Source organism: Vipera berus (assembly GCF_964194415.1).
Source record: "Vipera berus genome assembly, chromosome: 4".
NCBI lineage: Eukaryota > Metazoa > Chordata > Lepidosauria > Squamata > Viperidae > Vipera > Vipera berus.
This window is the reverse complement of record NC_138206.1, coordinates 75,026,375-75,050,236: the sequence shown is the minus strand read 5'-3', so window position 1 is coordinate 75,050,236 and position 23,862 is coordinate 75,026,375. Positions and strand designations below refer to the sequence as shown.

General features: G+C 39.9%; 1 protein-coding gene across 5 annotated transcripts in view; it reads left to right on the top strand.

Annotated features, from left to right (window-relative positions):
* TBL1X (transducin beta like 1 X-linked) overlaps positions 1 to 23,862 on the top strand; it is a 298,339-nt gene that overhangs the window by 188,867 nt on the left and 85,610 nt on the right. For 2 of the 5 annotated variants that reach the window (XM_081327454.1, XM_081327456.1), the window contains 2 exons: positions 511 to 700; positions 1,573 to 1,680. The exons of 1 other annotated variant lie outside the window; for it this stretch is intronic. In XM_081327454.1, coding sequence (XP_081183580.1) covers positions 1,623 to 1,680 — 58 coding nt within the window. In that variant the 5' untranslated portion in view covers positions 511 to 700; positions 1,573 to 1,622. The remainder of the gene's footprint in view (positions 1 to 510; positions 701 to 1,572; positions 1,681 to 23,862) is intronic. 2 more of the 5 variants (XM_081327458.1, XM_081327455.1) reach the window with 1 other exon arrangement.

Below are 23,862 nucleotides of genomic sequence, written 5' to 3'. Positions count from 1 at the left end.
CTTGCAGTACTTTAGGCCTCCATTTTCTGCGAATGCACTGAAGACTTGAAGCACCGAAACAGGCTAAGAAACTGAAGCCTCTCTAATCTTTGCAAGGTTAATATCCACAGGCCTAGTGCCTATGGAGACCTGGCAGGGGGTGGGAATAGTCAGGGTGAATGTTGCAGTGCCTCTGCGGTCATTCATAAGGGTGAACGACTGCAGTGGTACTGCAATATTCATAATTTTGGGACTTGTTCATAAACACATAATTTCGAACGTTCGCTAAGGGAATGTTCTTAACTCAGGGATTACCTGTGGTTGTGTGATATTGATATTGTAACATAATTATTATTCCTAGTGTCATTGATATATCTGCTGTCAGAACTAAAAATGTCATTTTCTTATATTATTCTGATAAGAGTTTTTTCAGAATAATGTGGACTAAGCTTTAAGAACACTTAAAAGAGATAATGTACCAATTTTTAGCTGTCTTGCCACTGAATGCATTTATGTCTTTCTATATTACAGATTTCTCTACAATTGGATATTCTACATGGACTTTTTAATCATTTTTAATTATAAAGTAATCCATGTCCTTTCCAAAGAAACGTTTACTGAAAATAACAGAAATAACAGAAATATTTTTCTGTTAGGAAATACAATAGAAGGAAATAAAAGCAAATTTCTATCCCTATTGTGCAAAGTACAAATTACTGCAGTAAGTATAATTAATACCTAGGAAGATGAGTTCTAATTTACCATGATTGTAAAACTGCAGGGGGAATTCAATCTGTATGGATGATAGATTATATGACAACATTGAAATAAAAGCACCAAATAGTTCCAAAGAAAAGTTCACATAAATAATGCACAGACATCTGCTAGACTAATGTCTGACCTTTAGCTTCAAGGAAACCTGTAGCTTAGTATAGCTTAAAGTAGCAGGTGTCACTTTAAGCAGAAGGAATTGCTGAACAGTTTGAATGAATAAATGTTTTCCTAAGTGCAAAACGGAGAGACATGTATGCACATATATGTAGAGAATTTGTAAAGAATCCATTCTGTTGTCTAACATTGTGGTGTAACTTGGTGATGAGAATGGTCCAAGTGCAACATAGACATTGGAACAATTGGACTATATATTGTATTTTAAAGGCCATTTGATATACTTTGGATTCATAGTCATAGTTAAAAATTATATTTTATTTGTAATGCAATTTTTTTTAAAAAAAAATATAAGCTGCAGAATCACCAATCATATTGTTCTAGATGGATCCTTTTAAACTGACTGTTATCTTGCAATATTTGGTTTTTCTGGTATGTGGGTTCATTTTACAGAGACAACCATCTAAATTTGTGAATAGTTTCAAAATAAATAATGAAAATCTCATTCAAAATGGTCAACTTACTATTGCTACACATATTTTACCCAACAATTAAACCTTTCAGTCAATTAAATAATTCATGTTTATTTCAATTAAATGCAGCTGTAACTCAGAATAACAGCTCATTTACCTTTAAAAATTCTAAATTAAAGTTAAAATTAATTGCAATCAAAAGATATATTTCTGATTATTCCTCTTTGAACAGAGCGTGGATCACACTTCTTGCAAGCCTCATTGTATTGAGGTGGGGCTAAGATGAGCATAACCAGCGATGAAGTGAATTTCTTGGTTTATCGTTACCTCCAGGAGTCAGGTAATTACTGTTCTTTTAAGAATATAATGTATTTTATTGGAGGTAACAAAATCACCTAAAGTAGATTAAAATAAATATTATGTTAATTGATTTGTTTGACAGTATTATTTATCCCCAGTATAGCTTAACTGGTTTTTTCCTACTTCGATAAGATACAGACACTATGCTTCCAATTGGCATAAAGAAATTTACAAAATTGCTAATAGGATTTATAGGAACCTCATAATGAAATGTAACAAAATCATAAAAACAGTAAAATTTTGCACAGTAAAATAATATAATATTATTCTGAATCATAACATCAGAAGGTTCTATGGATGGAAAGGTTCTATTGCAGTCTTTCTCAACTTTGGCAACTTTAAGCTGTCTGGACTTCAACTTCAAGAATTCCGAAGCTAAACATATTGGCTGGGGAATTCTGGGAGTTGAAGTCCAGACACCTTAAAGTAGCCAAGGTTGAGAAATTAAAATAACTCTACTCTACTGAATAACTTTATTGAATTGATGAAGCAATATTGTTCTATTGGGCTTTAACAAATATTTGTAAGATAATAAATGTTTTTCATATATTTTGATTGATGATTAAATGAGAAGCAGTATCATTCCAAAGAACTGGAGATGAAATAATATTTTGGAACACACTATGATTTTATACTGCTTGAAGATTTAAAAGCAATTATGTTGAACTGGCCTTGGAAATAATTAAAAAGCCAATTGTATTGGAGTAATAAAAGAATCATATATTAATCTCATTTGAAACTGTCATTGGTGGTTTCTATTTCTTCCATTCCTGAGCTTTTTTTGGAAGCACCAGCACAAATACCGTGTAGTAAATTTCTATAGTTCTAAATTGCCTAAACTTGTGAACATATTAAAACCAATATATTTGGCACTTTTGCATATTAGAACCAAGCTACTGTATCATCATCATAATGCAGTAAAACCTTGATACACAAGACAAGTCATAAACCAAACCAAAGGGGGTGAAGTCTGTATAGTAATATCCATTGTATCTGAGGTCCATTAAGTCAAGGTATCACTGAAATAATGGGTAATAATGTTAATTCAAACTCTGAAAAATAAAGTTCAACTCAGATCATTTTATTTTTATAACCTTTTTGTTATTTCAACATGCTCTTCCTTGGCATAAATTAACATTGAAAAATATTCTTTTGAGCAAAGAAAGCAGAAATAATGGATTAGGCTTATACAATATGTCCTTATGGTTTATCTTAGACTAACCCAAACTCATATTTCAGTCTATAGTCCAAAACAATAAGTCAAATGGTAGTGTCAACTCTACAATGAGCATGGCTGAAGCCACTTTTCCTTCTCATTCTAGGTTGCCACATAGAATGGAGGGAGGGAGGTTGCCCAGGTGCTTTGTTAGTCAAAATAATTTTCTGTCTTGTGGGAACCAAGGTCATCTGCTGCTCCCAAGACTAGGGACTGGGCATTGCATAAAAGCCCGCCAAATAACTATATTGGGGAACGTAGTTGCTTGCATAGTTTTGTGAGTGGAACATGTAATTTTGTAATTGGGCAATTGTTACTTATGTATGCAGACTTGGTTTCACTTTTGACCGTGCCAATACTTCGTAAGTAATAAACATGTTCTTTGAGGAATTCTCAAGCCTCAGAGTTCTGTTTTATTCGTCTCTGTCTGTCAGAACCATGACATCAAACCAAGTCTCTTAAAACGTTAGTTTCTTTCGGGGTGCTGGGCCCCTACCACCTACCCATCCTTTGGGAGAGTGGTAAAGACTCGACAAAGATTTGAGGATGGAGGAAAAGAGTGGAGCCGTTGCTAGCCGCAATGGAACTCCAGCTGTTGGAGTGCAAGCAGCTGCTCCAGCCACCAAGGAGGGGTCACTGGCAGGGGCTCTGCCAAAGTTTCGATTGATCCAACCTGGGAAACTGGTACCGCAAGGAGGAACTACAATCCTAGTGGACCTCTATCAAGCCAAACTGCCCCTCAGCGCAGGAGGACTTCTGTGCCGCTGAAGAGGAACTCCTGTTGCTGCCATCCCAGGGGATTTCATCCATGGCATACCAGAAGAGAAAGGGATCGATTGGAGGGGACAACTCCAGAGACTGGAAGTTCCAGCCCACAGTCCATAGTCCCTCGCTCAAGCAGCTGAAGGAGAGGTTTGGCAGATGGAGATAAAAGAGACGGTTCCTGTCACCTGTAATTTTTTTGTCTGGCCTGCCTCAACAAGTGGCACCCAACCATCTGGTGGGAGAATGGAGTGAGGAATTTAAGATTGGGGATAGGTCCCTCCCCCCTCCCCCCAGCCACCACCACTGATACAAGGAACTATACCATAAATGAGGATCAGGAAGAACATCCTGAAACACTAAAGGCTGTTGTAGAGTAGATGCCAGGAATCCAGCTTGTCCCAATTGAATACCGCGATTTAGCCAAGGCGTTTAGTGAGAAAGAATACAACTTCCTCCCCCCTCAACGGGCTATGGACTGTGCTATTGAAATCTTACCTCGGGCCAAGCTCCTTAAACCAAAAATGTACTCCATGACGCCCAGAGAGATGAAGGAGTTAAGAGAGTATATTGATAAGAACCTGGCTCAGGATTTCGTCCAACCAGCAAAATCTTATGTAGCAGCCCCCGTATTGTTCAAAGAAAAGAAAGATGGGTCGCTGAGATTATGCATGGATTTTAAAGGGTGAAAAGCTGTCAGCCTAGAGAACATGTACCCTCTCCCTTTAATGAAGGACAAGTTAGCCCACTTGGCAAACAGGAAAGTTTTTATAAAGTTGGATTTAAGGGAGGCTTATTACCAAGTCCGGATTAAAGAAGGGGACTAATGGAAAACCGCCTTCAATTGCCCCCTGGGAAGCTTCCAGTTTAAAGTGATACCTTTTGGACTACAAGGAGCTCCTGCTGTATTTATGCAGTTAATCAACCAGGAGCTCCATGATCATCTGTAGGGGGTTTTGGTTTATCTTGATGACATTCTCATTTACACTGAGATATGGAAGAGCACATTAAATTGGTCCATGAAGTGCTGAGGAAACTGCTGAAGGCTAAACTGTATGCAAAGCTTTCTAAATGTGAGTTTCACCAGACAGGCCTGATTATCTAGGGTACCGAATTTCAAATGAGGGGATAGAAATGGTTCCTTCAAAAATGAAAGCTGTATTGGAATGGCAACCCCCTCGCACCCGTAAACAACTTCAAAGCTTTCTGGGGTTTGCTAACATTTACTGCCAATTTATCCTCCCCTTCGCAGAGATAGCCATGCCAATAAGCAACTTATTGAAAATGGGAAGGGGGAGGAGAAACCCCAACCTTGTCAGCCATTGCCATGGTCCCTAGAATGTCAAGCTATATTTGAGAAGCTAAAAATACTCGTTGCAGCTGAACCTGTTCTCAAGCACCCTGATCCTGAAAAGCAATTCATCATTCAAACCGATGCGAGTGACGTGGCTGTGGTTCTGTTCTCTTACAAAAAAATCATCAGGGGGAATTACAACCCTGCAGTTACACATCCTGGAAGCTAACCAACACAAAGAGGAGGTGGGCTGTTTGGGAGAAGGAGGCTTTTGCGGTGTGATTGGCATTACTAACATGTCTTTTTTTGGAAGGGCGGGGGATATACCTTTGAAGTATGGACTGATCATAAAAATTTGGAAGCTCTGAAACCCCCCTGCAAATTATCCCTGAAACAGGTCTGGTGGGCTCAATACTTCAACCATTTTAACTTCATCTCAAAGTATTTCCCAGGGGGTAAGAATTTTTTGGCTGATGCCTTGCCTAGAATGCCCTAGTTCAAAAGTCACCGGCAGGAAGTAATCAACTCCATTATTCCCCTGCTGCAGTCTGCTTCTCAAATAACAACTAGTTCATGAACACAAGGACCACCTGCTGGTCCTAACAATCGCTTACTGAAGGAAGGAGCAATTAGACACTGACACCTGGTTCAAAGACAGCAAATCTATTTTAACCCTTAGGTGAGGACTAGCCTGGAAAGCCTCTAAGTTATACCACCCAGATGGCCTCAGACTCCAAGCCCTTCAGCGGAGTCATGATGCAAAGCAGGCGAGTCATTTTGGGTTCCTGAAAATGTCGCATTTAGTCCGGAGGCAATTCTAGTGGACAGGGATGAAAAGAGACATTGAGAGTTATGTGAGGAGCTGTGCTATGTGCGCTGCAATGAAAAGGCATCCTGGAAAGCCCCCAGGGTTGCTGCAACAAGTGGCTGATCCTTCTCAGCCTTGGGAAGAGATAGCCATGGACTTTATAGTAGAGTTGCCTGAGAGCAATGAAAACAACATAATATGGACTGTAATCTATTTTTCAAACAAGTGCATTTCATTGCTTGCTTAGGACTTCCCTCTGCCCAGAAACTAACCAAGATGTTTTTGAATCACATATCAGCTCCATGGAGCCCCAAAATGGATTATTTCTGACAGGGGGGGTCCAGTTTACTGCAACATTCTGGAGGGAGTTCGTTAAACTGATTGAGTTGACTCAGGGGCTTTTGTCAGCTTTTCATCTGAGTACAAATGGAACTGCTGAAAAAGCTAACGCAATGATGGAACAGTACCTCAGATGTTATGTTAATTACCAGCAGACTAATTGGGCTGACCTCCTTCCTTTTGCAGAGGTAGCCTACAACAATACTGCGCACAGTAACACTGGACTCACCCCATTTAAAATAGTAATGGGTCGGGATTTTGTACCTATGCCTGAGTACCTGAGCCTCCTACCTCCCAGACTTTGGATGAAAGAGTGATGTCTTTCCAGGGGGGTTGGGTGAATGTGAAGAGAGCATTGACTAACGTTTACAAGGAGCAGGCAGATAAATGACGCTCTCCTCGAAACCCTTTTTATGTTGGGTAATTTGTTTAAGATTAAAGTTACCCAGCAGAAAATTGGGGCCAAAGTTCCTTGGTCCTTCTTCCATCACAAAAATCATAAGCACTGTTACGGTGGAATTGAAACTTCCATGATTGTTGGGGGAAAGTCCACCTTATGTGGCATTGTAGTTTGTTGAAACCTGTGTCTGAATCCACTTTAAGACCTATTCCAAAGAAGCTGCCAGGTCCAGTAGTTGTAGAGGGGGAGACACATTATGAAATAAAACGAATTCTTGATTCTAGGGTGTACAAGGGAAAGTTACAGTACCTTGTTACAGTACCTATCAGAAGCTATGTGGGTGAAATATATCAATGTGAAAGTGGACAGGCTAATAAAAAGGTTTTACGATAAATATGCTCAAAAGCCTCAAGGAAATACTTAACATTCTTTTTGTTTCCCATACAGAAGAATCTTTCCTTTTGAGTGGGGCCCATTGTCAACTGTACAATGAGCATGGCTACAGCCATTTTTTCTTCTCATTCTAAGTTGCCACATAGAATGGAGGGAGGGAGGTTGCCCAGGTGCTTCGTTAGTCAAAATAATCTTCTACCTCATGGGAACAAAGGTAATCTGCTGCTCCTGAGACTAGGGACTGGGTGTTGTATAAAAAGCCCGCCAAATAACTATATTGGGGAATGTAGTTGCTTGCATAGTTTTGTGGGTAGGACATTTAACTTTGTAATTGAGCAATTGTTACTTGTGTATTCAGACTTGGTTTCACTTTTGACCGTGCTGATACTTCGTAACTAATAAACATGTTCTTTGAGGAAATTTCAAGCCTCAGAGTTCTGCTTTATTTGTTTCTGTCTGTCAGAATCATGACAGGTAGATAATTTCCTGAAATGAGCTATTCTAGAAACTTATATGATAACTTTATTTGCACCACACAAAGATAACTTTAAACAAAAAAAGGTTTGTTGTTGTGGCAGTGAAAGAAACTGTTCTGGTTGCCTATGGGAAATATAAGTGTTTAAAAGCCTTGCTATTAATGTCAATTTTGATAGTTTATTCACTATTCATAGTTACAGGTGTTTATTATGATTAAATACAAAGTACATCTTGGGCAAAATCTGCTAAGAATATTTTTTCTTGTTATAAAATTATCCTGATTATTGTTTCTATTACTTAAACGGTTTTCTTACAATATTTTTTATCTAATATGTAAAAGGATCTATTTCATGACCTACTTGTACTGGAAAAATGTTTAGGTTTTATGGATCAACATACTTAGCTCCAAGGAATAGTGTTTTTGCTACAAATAATTTTATTTTATGAAGATAATTTTTTTGAAAAATATAAATAAAAGTGTTAGAAGTTTTAAATAATGAATACTAGTCAAAAACTTTATTTATTTTGTCAAAAATAGTACAAGTGACAATTTTTAAAATTTCAGTACTTTGTTGTAGCATATATAAAGTAAGGTAATTATGAGCATTCACTTAATGCTCAAAGTTACGTGATAAGCACCCCCTAGTGCTTACGAGCATGTCCCAAAATTACGAATATTGCAGCACCATGGCAATTGTTCACCCTTATGAGCAACCGTAGTGGCTCTGCAACATTCACCCTGGTTATTCCCTCTCTCTCCATCCCCGCCCCCAGCCTCCCTAGGCACTAAGCCTTCAATACTTACCCTGCGAAGACTAAGATCCTTCGCTTTCTTGGCTGTTCTGGGCCTTTGGTGCATTTGCAGAGAATGGAGGCCTAACGTAACGCAGGATCATGCAAGATCAGTGGGTCAAGATCTCACGCTACTGATCTCGCATGATCTCATGGTACTTTAGGCCTCTGTTCTCTGCAACAGAGAATGGAACCGAAGCTGAGGGACACTACTACGTGCCTCCGGAGGCTGGATCAGGGCATCAGAGGCCTTTTCCAGGCCGCTGCCGCCCAGATCTTAGTCCGGAGAACGCTTCCGTGCCCCACTGTGGCCCCATCTGGGATTTGGAGACCTTTTCCAGGGTGCTGCTGCCCGATCTGAGGCCGGGGAATGTTTTTGCGCCCCCCACCCTGTGGCCCGATCCAGCCTCCGGAGGCCTTTTCCAGGCCGCTACTGCCAGGTTCTGAGGCTGGGGGACACTTATGTAGCTCTCCATTATACTTGTAACTCAAGGACTGTAAATAGCAATATAAATATGTTACTCTTATTTAAATATTGCATAGTTTACAGGACAAACCTAAACGGTTATTTACTGAAGAGAAAAAAAGTTGAAAAGTAAATGTACTTAGTGCAATTAAACAATGTACTGAAGATCTGAAAATCCAACAAGATCAGGCTACTCTTCCCAAGAGCTCTTCCCAATGTTTTTTTGAGCAGTTAAACTTCCCCTTTTAAAGCAGTGAAAGATTTATATTGAATAACTGTTTCCAAAATCCAAAGGGCATTAACCCTAGGAGCCATTGTGGTGCAGTGGTTAGAATGCAGTATTGCAGGCTGACTTTGCCCACTGCCAGAATTTCTATCCTGACCAGCTCGAGGTTGACTCCATCTTTTTAAGGTTGGTAAAATGGCCCCAGATTGTTGGGGGCAATATACTGACTCTGTAAACCACTTAGGGAGTGCTGTAAAGCAGTAAAAAGTGTATGTAAGTGCTGTTGCTATTAGCTGTCGTGCTGCAGTGTACTTACCACAGCAGTTTTGGAGGGCCAATATAAAAAAATACCATAGGAGCTGAGACTGCCTCTGTGGACAAGGAACCATTGAAACTACAGTTCACATCCTGCTATATTGCATTTTCTATAACAGACATGTCAAACTCATGATGTCATGTGACATCGCGTGACATATTGGGACTGTTTTGCCATTGCTGGCAATGGGGTGGGCGCAGCTTCTATATGATGCATCCGGCCCGTGTGCTGACAGTTTGACACCCCTGTTCTATAAGGATTCACAGACTCAATATATAACACCTTACCTAATATCTGGGAAATAGTGATCTCTTTTATGTGCAACTGCTATTATTAGATCAGTGCAAATTAGTTTCTTTGAATGTGGCCAGATTCTTTATGCTGTATTAAATAGACTCTAACTGCCCACTGATAATCCACGACCAATTGTAATATATTATTTTGTCTGCCTTTTATTTTTATTTTTTATTATTGTTTTTAATGCTTTTATTTGTAATGCTGGTCTGTGACCATAATAAAAATGGATTGATAGGTTAAAAAAAATATAATAACGACCTAGGAAATAGAAAAAAAAACTATCAGAAACTAAATAAAACTTAAAACTAAAAGGAAAACCTAAAAAGTAATTATTAAAATTACATATTTTAATGTTTAATGTTATTTATTTTGAACATGTATTGTAGTTAAATGTATTATAGTTATATTGTACATTCTTGTGGCACTTTCATTACAAAGCCGATTCAAGTGAAAGTTGACAAATTTCATTAATCAACATTTAGAATCTGGAATTCAAGCATTTTTTTGTAACAGTAATTTTTTTGTAAGCTTAATACTGTATATACAAAGTTTTTCAGCAGAGAGTTTTCTGATTTTAGAAATATAATTATTAATTTCAGATTAATAACTTTAACCGCAACTATGTTCTTTGAAGAACATAGTTCAGCCTAATAATGTTTAATCAATATGCCCAAGCAAGTAGCAATGTCCATATAAGTACCAAGTTCCTTCAAATTTATTATATCTGAAGAATAGAAAGGATGAGAGTCAACCTTTTTAAAACATTCTCTCATTGGTCCAGTAATATTGGACCAATATTGGAATTCAACATTCTGGAAGCGCAAGCAATAGAACACGGTCAAACTAGAGTCTTGGACTTTAAAAGAGCTAATTTCAATAAACTTAGAGAGACCTTGGGAAGAATTCCATGGATGAGAATCCTAAAGGGGAAAACAACTCAAGAAGCTTGTGAAATTTTGAAAAGTGAGACAATAAAGGCCCAGTCTAGTACAATACCAACAAAGAAGAAAAATAACAACTCTCAAAAGAAACCAGCACAGCTGCATAAAGAACTCTCTGATAAATTGAAAGATAAAAAGGACAAGTATAAGAAGTGGAAAGAGGGGCACATAACTAAGGCAGAATATAAGCAAATAGCCCGTGCCTGCAAAGATGAAGTGAGGGAAGCTAAGGCTCAAAATGAACTAAGGCTTGTGACCAAAGTCAAAAATAACAAAAAAAGCTTCTTTCAACATGTAAAAAACAAGAAAAAAGTTAAGGAAATGATTGGTCCATTAGTGGGGGAAAGTAGCAAGAAGGTGACAAGCAACAGGGAGAAAGCAGAACTATTTAACTCGTTTTTTGCAACTGTCTTTACACAAAGGGAAAAAACAGTCCAACCTACCAAAAACAGTGCCATCAAAAACAGAATAGAAACGCAAGTTAAGATAGGCAAGAAAATGGTAAGTGAGCATCTGTCCAGCATAGACGAGTTCAAATCACCAGGACCAGATGGATTACACCCCAAGGTTCTCAAGGAACTGGCAGACGTGATCTCAGAACCACTGAACTATATTTTTCAAAAATTCTGGAGCACTGGGGAACTACCAGAGGACTGGAAGAGAGCTGATGTAGTTCCCATATTCAAAAAAGGGAAAAAAATAGATCCAGGAAACTACAGACCTATCAGCCTGACCTCAATACCTGGGAAGATTCTGGAAAAGATAATCAAACAACAAATCAGCAAAAACCTTGATGCAAACAAAGTCATCTCTAAAAGCCAACATGGGTTTGTCAAAAACAGATCATGCCAGACAAATCTTATTGCATTCTTTGACCAAGTGACAAAATTAGTTGACCAGAGGAATGCTGTAGATATAATTTACTTGGACTTCAGTAAGGCATTTGATAAAGTAGATCACAACCTACTACTTGAAAAGATAGAAAAATGTGGGTTAGATAGCATCACCATCAGATGGATTCGTAGCTGGCTGACAGGCTGTATTCAGCATGTGGTCCTCAATGGAACTGCATCTACATGGAAGGAAGTGTGTAGTGAGGTGCCCCAGGGCTCTGTTCTGGGCCCAGTGCTCTTCAACATCTTCATCAACGATTTGGATGAGGGGATAGATGGGGAACTCATCAAATTTGCAAACGACACCAAGCTGGCAGGAATAGCCAATACTCCAGAAGATAGGCTTAAGATACAGGAGGGTCTGGACAGACTCGAACACTGGGCACTATCTAACAAAATGAAATTCAATTGTGAAAAAGTAAGGTTCTACATTTAGGCAGGAAAAATCAAATGCACAGGTGTAGTATAGGTAGTACCTTGCTCAATAGTAGTAACTGTGACAGGAATCTCAGAGTCCTAGTGGACAATCACTTCAATATGAGCCAGCAGTGTGCTGCAGCTGCCAAAAAAGCCAACACAGTGCTAGGCTGCATTAACAGAGGGATAGAATCAAGATCACGTGAAGTACTAATACCACTTTACAATGCCTTGGTAAGGCCACACCTGGAATACTGCATCCAGTTTTGGTCACCACGATGTAAAAAAGATGTTGAGAGTCTAGAAAGAGTACAGAGAAGAGCAACAAAGATGATTGGGGGACTGGAGGCTAAAACATATAGGGAACGGTTGCTGGAATTGGGTATGTGTAGTTTAACGAAGAGAAGGGTGAGGGGTGACATGATAGCAGTGTTCTAATATCTCAGGGGCTGCCACAAAGAAGAGGGAGTCAAGCTATTCTCCAAAGCACCTGAAAGCAGGACAAGAAGCAACGGATGGAAACTAGTCAAGGAGAGAAGCAACCTAGAACTAAGGAGAAACTTCCTGACAGAACGATTAACCAGTAGAACAACCTACCTCCAGAAGTGGTGAATGCTCCAAGTTTTTAAGAAGAGACTGGACAGCCATTTGCCTGAAATGGTATAGGGCACAGGTCTGCAACCCGCGGCTCTGGAGCCACATGTGGCTCTTTCAGCCATCTCCTGTGGCTCCCAGTCTTCTGCCATGTGAAGTCCAAAAAAAAAAAGTGGGACTAAAAAAGTTCAACCAATCAATTCAAATATGCAGGGTAGATGCATATTTCGCCTTGGCTCCACTCTTCAGTCAAACCCTGTTCTGCGCATGTGCGCATGTACGCGCATGCGCACACATTTTTTGTGGCTCCCCGTTTTTCCTTTTGTGAGGGAACCGGTTCCGAGTGGCTCTTTCACTGTTTCAGTTTGCTGACCCCTGGTATAGGGTTTCCTGCCTGAGCAAGGGGTTGGACTAGATGACCTCCAAGGTCCCTTCCAACTTCTTCTTCTTCTTCTTCTTCTTCTTCTTCTTCTTCTTCTTCTTCTTCTTCTTCTTCTTCTTCTTCTTCTTCTTCTTCTTCTTCTTCTTCTTATTCTTATTATTATTATTATTATTATTATTATTATTATTATTATCCCTAAAGATAATTGTTTTTATTGAATTCACTAAGCTTTTAATCAATGGACAAAATAGGATACTCCAACTCTAATACAATGTTTTGTTTCTTTGTTTGTTTATTAAACTTGTATGCCACCCATTTCACCAGAAGTGGTTCTAGGTGGCTTACAGACATTCCACTAAAATGTACCATAAAACATTGAAACAAAAATAAGGATCATAACTATAAAATTCAATCAAAATAATTGTACCATATATCATCCATTTCCCTCTGGAACTTTAGCAGTTGAAATGGTATAAGAACCAAGTTGCATGTGTAACACGTCATTCAACTCTATGTGTTGCTATTCAGCCTTTCTAGGTAGTGTATTTATTTTGAAAAATTGAAAAAAATCATTAAATTATACTTACATAATATTTGATCTGGCAATCAAATATTATACTGTCACCCTGCCTATCTAACTTATATGCAGAGCACATCATGAGAAAGGCAGGGCTAGATGAATCAAAAGTTGGAATTAAGATTGCCGGGAGAAATATCAACAACCTAAGATATGCAAATGATACCATTCAAATGGCAGAAAGTGAAGATCCTCTTGTTGTGGATGAAGAAGGAGAGTGCAAAAGTTGGGTTGAAACTAAACATTAAGAAAACCAAGATCATGGCATCCGGCCCTCTCAGTTCCTGGCAAATAAATGGGGATGAAATGGAGGTAGTGATAGTTTTTATTTTCCTGGGCTCCAAGATCACTGCAGATGGGGACTGCAGCCAAGAAATTAAAAGACACTTGCTCCTGGGGAGGAAAGCCATGGCAAATCTAGACAGCACACTAAAAACCAGAGACATCACCCTGCCAACAAAAGTGTGTATAGTCAAGGCTATGGTCTTCCCAGTTGCAATGTATGGCTGTGAAAGTTGGACCATAAGAAAGGCTGAGCGCCAAAAAATTGAGGCCTTTGAACTATGGTGCTGGAGAAGACTCCTGCGAGTCCCTTGGACTGCAAGGCATTCAAACCGGTCAGTCCTAGAGGAGATCAACCCTGACTGCTCTTTTTTTTATTAAAAAGTTTTGCAATACATTTTATTTTTAACAAACAAAACACAACCCCTCCCCACCCCTTTCCCACTCCCCAACCCTCCCCAACCCCTCCCTCCCTTCCCCCTCCCCCCTCCCCGACTTCCCAGAGCTAAGTACAGGGTATAAGAATACGAACAATCATAATCTACCTTATGCAAACAATCATAAACTATTAAAACTATCGCACTTTAACTCTTATGAATTAACTCCAAGCAGTATAAATATCACATCAATAATTATTCACATGCTGGATAATACTTTTTAGTCCCATATTTACTCCACAGTATTTCTCTGTTGCAAATAGTCTTTCAAGTACACTAAAATCTTTGCCATATCCTCCAAGTTGGAAACTTTTACAGTCCATTCTTCTATAATCGGCAGTTCTTCCTTCTTCCAATATTGCCCTACTAAAAGTCTTGCTGCCGTAATTAAATTCAGCATCCGCTTGATATCCATAACAGTAGTATCAATAAAAATACCCAATAAGAACAATTACAGACAAAACAAATTTACATCAATCATTAAAAAACCAATTTTCTGATCTTCTTTCCACCTGGCCTGTAATTTTCCATACTAAAACCAAATTTATGCAATCTTTCCTTCTCTTAAAATATTATACAGCTTCAAGTACCATACATTCCTTTCCAAACTTAAAATTTCCTTATATGTAGTCACATCATTTTTATATTTTCTATTACGTGTTTGATTATTGCCCATATAAGTAGCTTACAAGTTAACTTGCATCTATACTTTTTCCCAAACTCGCAACAGAGCATGTCTTAAAATATATACCTTAAACACATTATCCACCTTCTTATCACACAATAAATATACATACCAACCAAATAACAAATCATGACCTTCAAAATTTCAGTAAGCACTACTACAATTCTTCCCAATTAAGTTTTCATAATTATTTTAAAATTAAAACAACATAAAATATTACAAAACATAATTATTTTATATAACTCTACATTTGAGAGTGAAAAATATATCCCCAAATATTTAACCCTTTTAACAATTTCAATTCCCGTTTACTCTTCTAAAACCGCCTTTTATGATACTATCATATTCTTAAACAACATTTTAATTTTTGTATGTTAAGCTTAAATCCAAAAACTTTCCCTTATTGCATTATTATCTCCTTCAGTTCTACAACTAAATCTTCAGGCTCGTCTCATTCGTCTAGAAACAGCACGCCTCCTCCAATTTCTGGCCTCCTCCAATGATACTGAAATTTGATCCACTCCTGTAATTTTCTCATCTGTCTGCATTGTTCCTTCAGCGCCTTGTAAATTCTCTCTGTGTCGTTGAGACTCTCCCTCACCTTTCTTCTTTGTAGATTCCAAAAGTGGTATGGGGGCTGCTTTTAAAACATTACTATAAAAATCATGTGCCTGAATCACCGTAGTAAGACGATGCCTCATACCTTCATACGTCACCACCATACCCACTGGTATCTCCCATCTGAACTTGATATCACGTCGTCTTAATTCTTGTGCCAAAAAAGCAAATTCCTTCCTTCTACTTAAAATTCTTGGAGGGACCTCTTTTAAAATCAAGACTTCTTGCTCAGCAATTGCAAATTCAGTATTGTAGGAGGCTTGAATAACCTCATTTCTAATCGCTCTCTTTGTAAAATAAACCACCACATCTCTGGGTAATTTCCTTTGTCTTGCAATCCACGAATTAACACGGAAAATTTTATCTATATCTTCCATTATTTCATCTGCTGATCGCCCCAGCACCCCTTCCAGAGCCTCAGAAACTATTTTCTTCAAATTTTCTTTAGGATCCTCTTTTAAGCCTCTGATTCTCACGGCAAACTCCATCTGATGATACTGTACCAAGGTCAAATCACAATCAATTTTCTCCACCACATTTTCAGTTTCTGTCATTTTTACTTCTAGTCTAGTATTATTTTGGCTGAGATCTTCCACTCTTTCGTCCAAATGCTCAATACATATAGCCATGCCTTGAAATGCAGATAAGATGTCTGCCCTTATTTCTGTTAGTTTCTCTGTGATCTTTTCATCCATAACCTCAGCTAGTTTTTCTGTTAACTTCTCATCCAGCTTTTCATCCATTATCTCAGCTAATTGTTGCAATTGCTTTTCCATAACCTCTTGCATCACATTCTGCAAATCTTTAACTGTAAGGGCTGGTGCAGGTGCGGGTGCAGGGGGCAATAAAGCTTGCAACGAAGACTGCTGCACCGGAAAAGCCCCCGCACTTCTAAGAACTTTAAAAGATGTAGCCGCCATTTTCACCCACTATTGTCTGCTACGCACTTTCACTTTCAAACTCGGCAAAATCCATTGAGTTAAAGATCAAAAGTCCACTTTCACCTGAATCTCCTGTATCGCTCTGCCTGCATCCTAGTTCTCCAAAGTTCTTTCTTGCTGGCAGGGATGGTTGTAGACGCCCTGTTCTGCTCCAAAAAGCCCGGAGCAGAAGCGCCTCGCAGTCCGGAGCATACCCAGGCTTCGGGGGGGCTCAATCCTTCAGCCGTCAAAACTTTAAGTTCTGGTGGCCCCGGAGAGCTCTACCCCTACCTGGGCGCTCACCCCCTCCTCTTCTCCCGAGGAGGGGGCTTCCGAGCCGCCGAAACAGCTGATTGGCGCTGTTTTCGGCGGCTCTACGGAGCCGCGGGGCTGACAGCCTAAGAATGGCTGCCTCCGGCGACGCCTTGCCATCCGGAAGTCAACCCTGACTGCTCTTTAGAAGGCCAGATCCTGAAGTTGAAACTCAAAAACTTTGGCCACCTAATGAGAAGGAAGGACTCACTGGAGAAGAGCCTAATGCTGGGAAAGATTGAGGGCAATAGAAGAAGGGGATGACAGAGAATGAGGTGGCTGGATGGAGTCACTGAAGCAGTAGGCGTGAGCCTAAATGGACTCCAGAAGATGGTAGAGGACAGGAAGGCCTGGAGGAATGTTGTCCATGGGGTCGCGATGGGTCAGACACGACTTTGCAAATATCAACAACAACAGCAAAGTGCTTAGCAAGGTGTCAAAAACTTGATGACGAAAAAAAGGGGATTTTGGTTTTTACTGATTAGATTCATTTGTTGTAGTAGAAATGGCTAGTTTATAATATTATGGAAAAGTAAAAAGTTGAGGTTCAGTGTTAATGCTTCCTTCTGCTGCGACAGAGAAAATCTGTTCTTTTTCTCTTCTTCCTCTCACTTTCCCCCTTTTTCCTCCCCACTGTGTCCTACTATTTGCTTTTGTATTTTTGTATTTTATTCTATAATCTAATAAAATGTTACAAACTGTAGAAAAAAAGGAAAAAAGTACCAGTTTTAATTTTTCTGGTGGCAGTTCCTTTGCTCATGCTTTCCCTTTGCACTGACAAATGTATGATGAATTTATCCATATTTATTAATATGCACCACTACCAGCTGGCTGGTCAGTCCTTCTCTCTCCCTCTCCTCTTCTTCCTCCCTGCCTTCTGAACTGTCCTTCCACAGTGTAGTAAGAATGCACTCCCCCCCCAGTACCTTCAATGTACCCCTAAAGACACAGGAATCAAGCGCAAAGCAAGAAAGGCTCACAAAAGCCTCCCAGAATAAAGAAATACTGACTGCGGGTTTTTTTCACCTTTAAGCTTCCTCATGTGTGTCTCAGTTTAAACAATGTAGCAACCGGAACCTAAAAGGCTCTGGGAATTGCGAAAAGTGATAACCTTAAATGAAGCCTGTATACCAACAAACAAAACCTGTTAAAAGCCATAGATAAACTCAAGATAAGGGGAAAAACTAATTACATTTATTTAAAGGGATTAAACCTATGGAAGCCAACACTTTGGACTCATTGCTAGCCTTTGTGAAACAGACTAAAATATTCCAATAACCAAAGTACAGAAACCGAACCTCTGAATTGCCAAACGCTGTAAAAACTGTATAAAAATCCTTATGGTAATCAATTCAAGCTGCCAGTTGACCAGGAACCTTCCTTTCCAACATGCCCATCTCTCAGCTTTTCATTTCATCAGCGCTGATTGCATTCTCCTGCCTGGAGAAAATGAACCAGGGGACCTTTTCTTCCAGCAACAGCTTCTTCTTCCCTGTCTCTTTTTCCTCCCTGCCTGCTGAGCTCTCCTTCCACAGCTTCTTCTCTGTCCCCTGCCTTTTCCCTGTTGTCTTTTTTATCTCTTTCCCATCAAAACCACCTTTTATATCCTCTCCTCCCCTCCAGCTACGCACTGCTTCTGGAAGCACCAGTCAGCTCAAGCCAATCAGCTGGAGCCCTGCCGGCGCTCCTGAGGCTTCTGCTGAGCTCTGACAAACGCTGGAGCTCCAGCTGCCTCTCCCTCAGGTTTGAGTCGCTTCAACTCATTCCCCTCCCCCACTACACTTGTCTAGGAGGGTCGTGTACCACCTGCTACAAGCCAAAGTACCACAGATGGTACGCGTACCAGTGGTTGAAAAGCCCTGTTCTAGTCCACCCCCTGCTCAAGCAGGAGAACCTATACCATCTGAGATAAGTGACTGTCTAGCCTCTTCTTAAAAATCTCCAGTGATGGAGCGCCCACGATTTCTGGAGGCAAACTGTTCCACTCTTTAATTGTCCTCACTGTCAGGAAGTTTCTCCTTATTTCCAGGTTGCTCATCTCTTTGATCAGTTTCCAACCATTGTTTCTTGTCCTGCCCTCTGGTGCTTTGGTGAATAACATGACCCCCTCTTGTTTGTGGTAGCCCCTCAAATACTGGAATACTGCTATCGTGTCTCCCCTATTTTTTCCTTTCTTTAGATTAGCCAAACCCAAGTCCTGTAGCTATTCTTATATTTTAGTCTCCAGACCTTTGATCATCTTAGTTACTCGTCTCTGAATTTTCCCCAAACTCTCAACATCTTTTTTGTGATATGGTGACCAAAATTGGCTGCAGTATTCCAGGTGTGGTCTTACTAGGGTTTTATAAAGCGGTACTAATACTGTTGTTAGTTGCAAAGTTGTGTCCGACCCATGGGTTCGCGATAGGTCAGACACAACTTCGCAACTAACAACAATAACAACACTAATACTTCGTATGATCTTGATTCTATGCCTCTGTTTATACAACACAGGATTGTATTAGCTTTTTTGGCGGCTGATGCACACTGATGGCTCATAGTCAAGTGATCGTCCACTAGGACTCCAAGTTCCCTCTCACAGTTACTGTTTTTAAACCAGGTCTTGCCTAATCTGTACTTGTACCTTTGATTTTTCCTGCCTAAATGTAAAACTTGTAATAGATGTATTTATTGTATTAACATAAATAAAATATTTTTCATAAAACATTTTTTCTTTTAACAAAAAAATTATAATGAGAAAAGTGATGTTATTTGAAATGTTTGCAAGTATGCCAAATATTTGGCAAATAATTTTGATTTTGCAGATCCCTGAGGGGTAACCATACTTCAAGAAATGCTGCTTTAATACATAAAAGTCTTGATACAAAATTCATTTTCACTTTAATTTCAGTACATAAACTTAAAGGTATTTTTATATTTACTTTAATGCCTTCCAGTGCCTTTTTTGAAATCTTATTCCAGTCCACATGTAGACTCAAAACCAAAATAAAAATATAACAAAATAACAGAGCAACAGAGTTGGAAAATACCTTGGAGGTCTTCTAGTCCAACCCCCTGCTCACTATACCATTTCATACAAATGGTTGTCCAATCTCTTCTTAAAAATCTCCAATTGGAGCATTTACAACTTCTGGAAGCAAGTCGTTCCACTGATTAATTGTTCTGTCAGGAAGCTTCTCCTTAGTTCTAAGTTGGTTTGCTCCTTGATTAGTTTCCATACATTGCAAACCGCATCTGAACTACCCACAACTCAAAAAATTAACAAAAGAATTATATCAAATGATTGGTTTTTCTTTGATTGAACTACAAACATTTAGACATATTCAATTATTTCCATATTTGCCTGCTAAAATTGTTAAATATATGAAAGTATTTTTCTTGAATACTTTCCTTTTATTTTAACAGATGAATGAATAGTTCTGAATTTCTTGCAGTCTAGATTACCAAGTCAAACCAGTACAGTATAGTTTGATATTCAGTGCAGTCATGGATATATTCTCGTTTCTATGAAACTTCTTGGACAAACTTACTAGAATTTTGGCAGCTATCTTGTTCCTCCAGAATATTTTAATGATGCCCAAACAGTTGCAAGAATATTTATATACAAGAACTATTCTTTAGTGAAGGAGGAATGGCTTAAACCCTACTGATCTAACAATCATTCAAAAAAATGTTTGTAATTCCCAGTAGGGTTTAAATTTGTATTAGACTATAATCTGATGCTTACATGATTGAGAATGAACCTTGTGATCTCAGTGGAATTCCCTTTCAAGTAGATGAATAGTAAATTACTCTATTAGTATGTTACATACGGTTGTTAAATTAGTAATTTATTATGCTTTTTAACATAGTGTAACATAGAGTATGCTTAATACTGATGAATAAGTTTTTTAATTATGTAATTACAAGCAAAAATGTAAATGTATTGATTTAATTCAATTTATATGGTTGCTCCTCTCATAAAATGATATTGAGAGACCAACACAATAAACATCAATACGAAAAACAAAATACAATACATAAAACACATTAGATACTAAAAAGAAAAACGATCACTAAGAATAAATAGCAACAAATTCATTCAATTCATGGCTCAACCCCATATCTGGAATGAAAGACAAATCTGGAGTGTCTATCTAGTCTCAGAAGGAATAATGTTCTACATTTAGAGGGTGGGTACTGTAACTGTAGATATCCTTCCTGGGTCCTGAAAGGTAATACTCTTTAATCAGTGGGACTGGAGCATGCCCCTTCTGCCAGATCTGCCAGATCTGATTGTTCAAATATAATGGGCATTGTTCCATAATAATGTTCCAAACGTAATCGGCATTGTTCCAACATAATGATGTACTGAGTAATGATTTGAACTCGGGTATTTCTCTTGAATTTTGTACACATTTGACTGGCATTAGGAATGTCTGATTTCAAGAAGCAGCTGCACAAGTAGACATGCCTTTTTATATGAATGTCCATGTTTTCTCTTCTATTTAACTCATATTTTGAAGACAAACACAATTTCTTAAGATAAAAGAGTATGGCTGTCCTAATTAAATTTAGCTCATAAAACATTAGCTGGTAAAATGAGGAAGGGTTTATTTCTAGCTACAGTACATCTGAGGGGAAAAAAGAAGTGGCTGAAATGCAAGTTTGAAGAAATTATTTCAAAGAATCTCATTTTGCTATCTTTCCCACTTCCCCCAAAGACAGTTTGAAAATCAAGGTGTTCTCCTTGCTGTCAGAACACCAGAAAACTTAAGAAGTATTGCCAACTTTGATGAAATTATTTTAACTTAATTATACAGCTATTTTGCTAATTTCATTTACTATTAAGCTAATTTGCCTTTTGTATGTCCGTATGCTCTGGTCTGTAAAATCAGCTAAAAATGAAAATGTTTTCTGCTTTGAAAAATAGCAGGAAATGCTTCAAGCTACTCTGGGCTACAGATAAGGTTATGATGCTGATAATATTTTTACATTGCTCATATGCACAGAATAAAAAGTGTAATTGAAATAATGATTAAGTAGGTTTTATCTTTGTCTGCAATTTTTTCATCCAGTTCCCTGTGTGAATTTGATTTTGGAATTTATCTGATAGCTTTCTAATAATGCAAACTATTGGTTATACTCACCAAAAATCAATTGACTCTATGTGCTAAAATTTAATGAATGTGTGAATGAATACATAAATATGTCCCTTAACATTTTCAGAACATGTATACATACACGCGCAGATAGCTGTTTATTTTTACCTTGAATCAAGTTTGTTCAAAATGCACAACTATGAAAATAATTTTTATTTTGTTTTCCAACATTCACTTTGCATAAGTTTCCTGCCAGTTTTTGTTAATTAAGCTTCTGTAATCTGTGTTTAGCAGATTAAGCAATTCCCCTATTGAGTCCTAGAGCACTGATTATGCCTATTATCTCTTGTCCTCTTCCAGCAGCACTGCTACGGTTGCCAACTCCCAAATTCCAAGCCATTATGACAAGCTGGTGCTCATTGCAGCTTATTGCAGACTGCATTGGATAAACCTCTCACAAAAATGACAAACAATATATAATGTTTAACATTTCCTTTGCACTGGTGTGTGTGTGGGGGTGTATTTTATATAGCAGTTGTAGCATAGACCAAAACTGTCAGCTTAGCTGACTGATAGGTACCTTCAGGATCACCTTTTCTAACCAGAAATAACCATATTATTCATTCATCTTCCTAGAGCAAGGGTAGGCAACCTCGGTTCTTTTATGACTCATGGACTTCAACTCCCAGAATTCCTGAGTCAGCTCAGGAATTCTGGCAGTTGAAGTCCATGAGTCATAAAAGAGCCGAGGTGTTACAGCCGTCCACGCTGAAAGAACGACGACAACGTGGTACAGGTGACGATGAGGTTTTCTTTACTTCAGAAAAGCCTAGCAGATACAAAGTCAGCGTTGGGAGCTAGCCGTCCCAATGCATCTTTTATACATTGGGGGGTGATTAGCCCCACCCCTCCCCATGCAAACCAGCATCCGGCTGAGTCTGCTCAACCCCCCCCTTCCCAGCTCTCCGCATGCCACCCCGCCCTTTGTGCCTGAGCTCCCACACAGACTCCAGGTGAGTGTATGCCCTTAACCCCCCTTTTGTGCTCCCCCACCCCTCCTCCGTGGTCCCCTCCACCATCCAGCGTGTCAGTGTTACAGCCCCCCTAACAGCTCCCCACAACGCCTCGCTATCCGGTCTTCGTTCTGAGCCGCCCGACGCCCCCTTTGAGCCGCCCGACGCCCCCGCCGAGGAGCAGGTGGCTGGGTAATCCCAAGATGAGCTACGGCTGCCGGTCTGACTGCCTATGGGTCCCTTCAGCAGCTCCGTCGACGCAGACATACCAGAAAGCCCCGGAACAGCTGCCCGTGGTCGCTGGCGGCCGTTTGACTGCTGGATGTGCTGTTCCCAGGTGGCTCCAGCAGGAAGGTTCGGGCAGGAGGTTTGCACGGCGTTTCCCCTGCTCCCCTCGTGATGTCGAGCCCACGGGGCTTGACAGGCGGCCCCTCCTACCAGGTTACACAGGTACCAATATGGGCGACGGGTTCCATCTGACCCCCCCCAGGTTTGTCTGGGTGCCTACGGTGGAATGCCCTACGCAGCCGTGGTGCTTGGACGTCCCGCTCCGCCACCCATGACGCCTCGGACGCCGGATATCCCCTCCACAATAGCAGGTGCTGTACCCTTTCCCTCCACACCCTGGAGTCAAGGATGTCCTGCACTTCGTAGTGCCCGTTACGAACAGGTCCGGGGCTCCCCTTCCCCAACCCCACAGGAACAGCTGCCGGTTTCAACAGACTGCCGTGAAACACCGGGTGTACCTTGCCAAGGAATTTGGGCAACCTGAGTCGTACCGTTACCGGGTTGATGACCTGGGTGACCTGGAACAGCCCTATGAATTTGGGGCCCAGTTTCTTACTTGGTATCTGTAGATGTAAATATTTGGTGGACAGATACACCCAGTCCCCGACCCCAGGGGTGTGAAAGGGTTGGCGCTTCTTGTCTGCCTGTTCTTTCATAACACCGGCCGTTTTTTGTAGCGCCTCTCTGGTTGCTTTCCACACCCCTTCCAATTGCGATATCCACTCCCTGGGTTGGCAGGGAGATGCCGACCCTTGGCCGTACTCCGGGATGGGGGAGAAGTCATACCCTTCCACTGCGGCATTGGCTCGCTCAGCTGCTCCGTTTGTGCAGGGATGATACCCAGAACTCAGCCCCTGGGACGATCCAATGAATTGGATGAACTCCCGCCAAAACCTAGCCGTAAATTGCACCCCCCGGTCCGAGATGATACGCCTG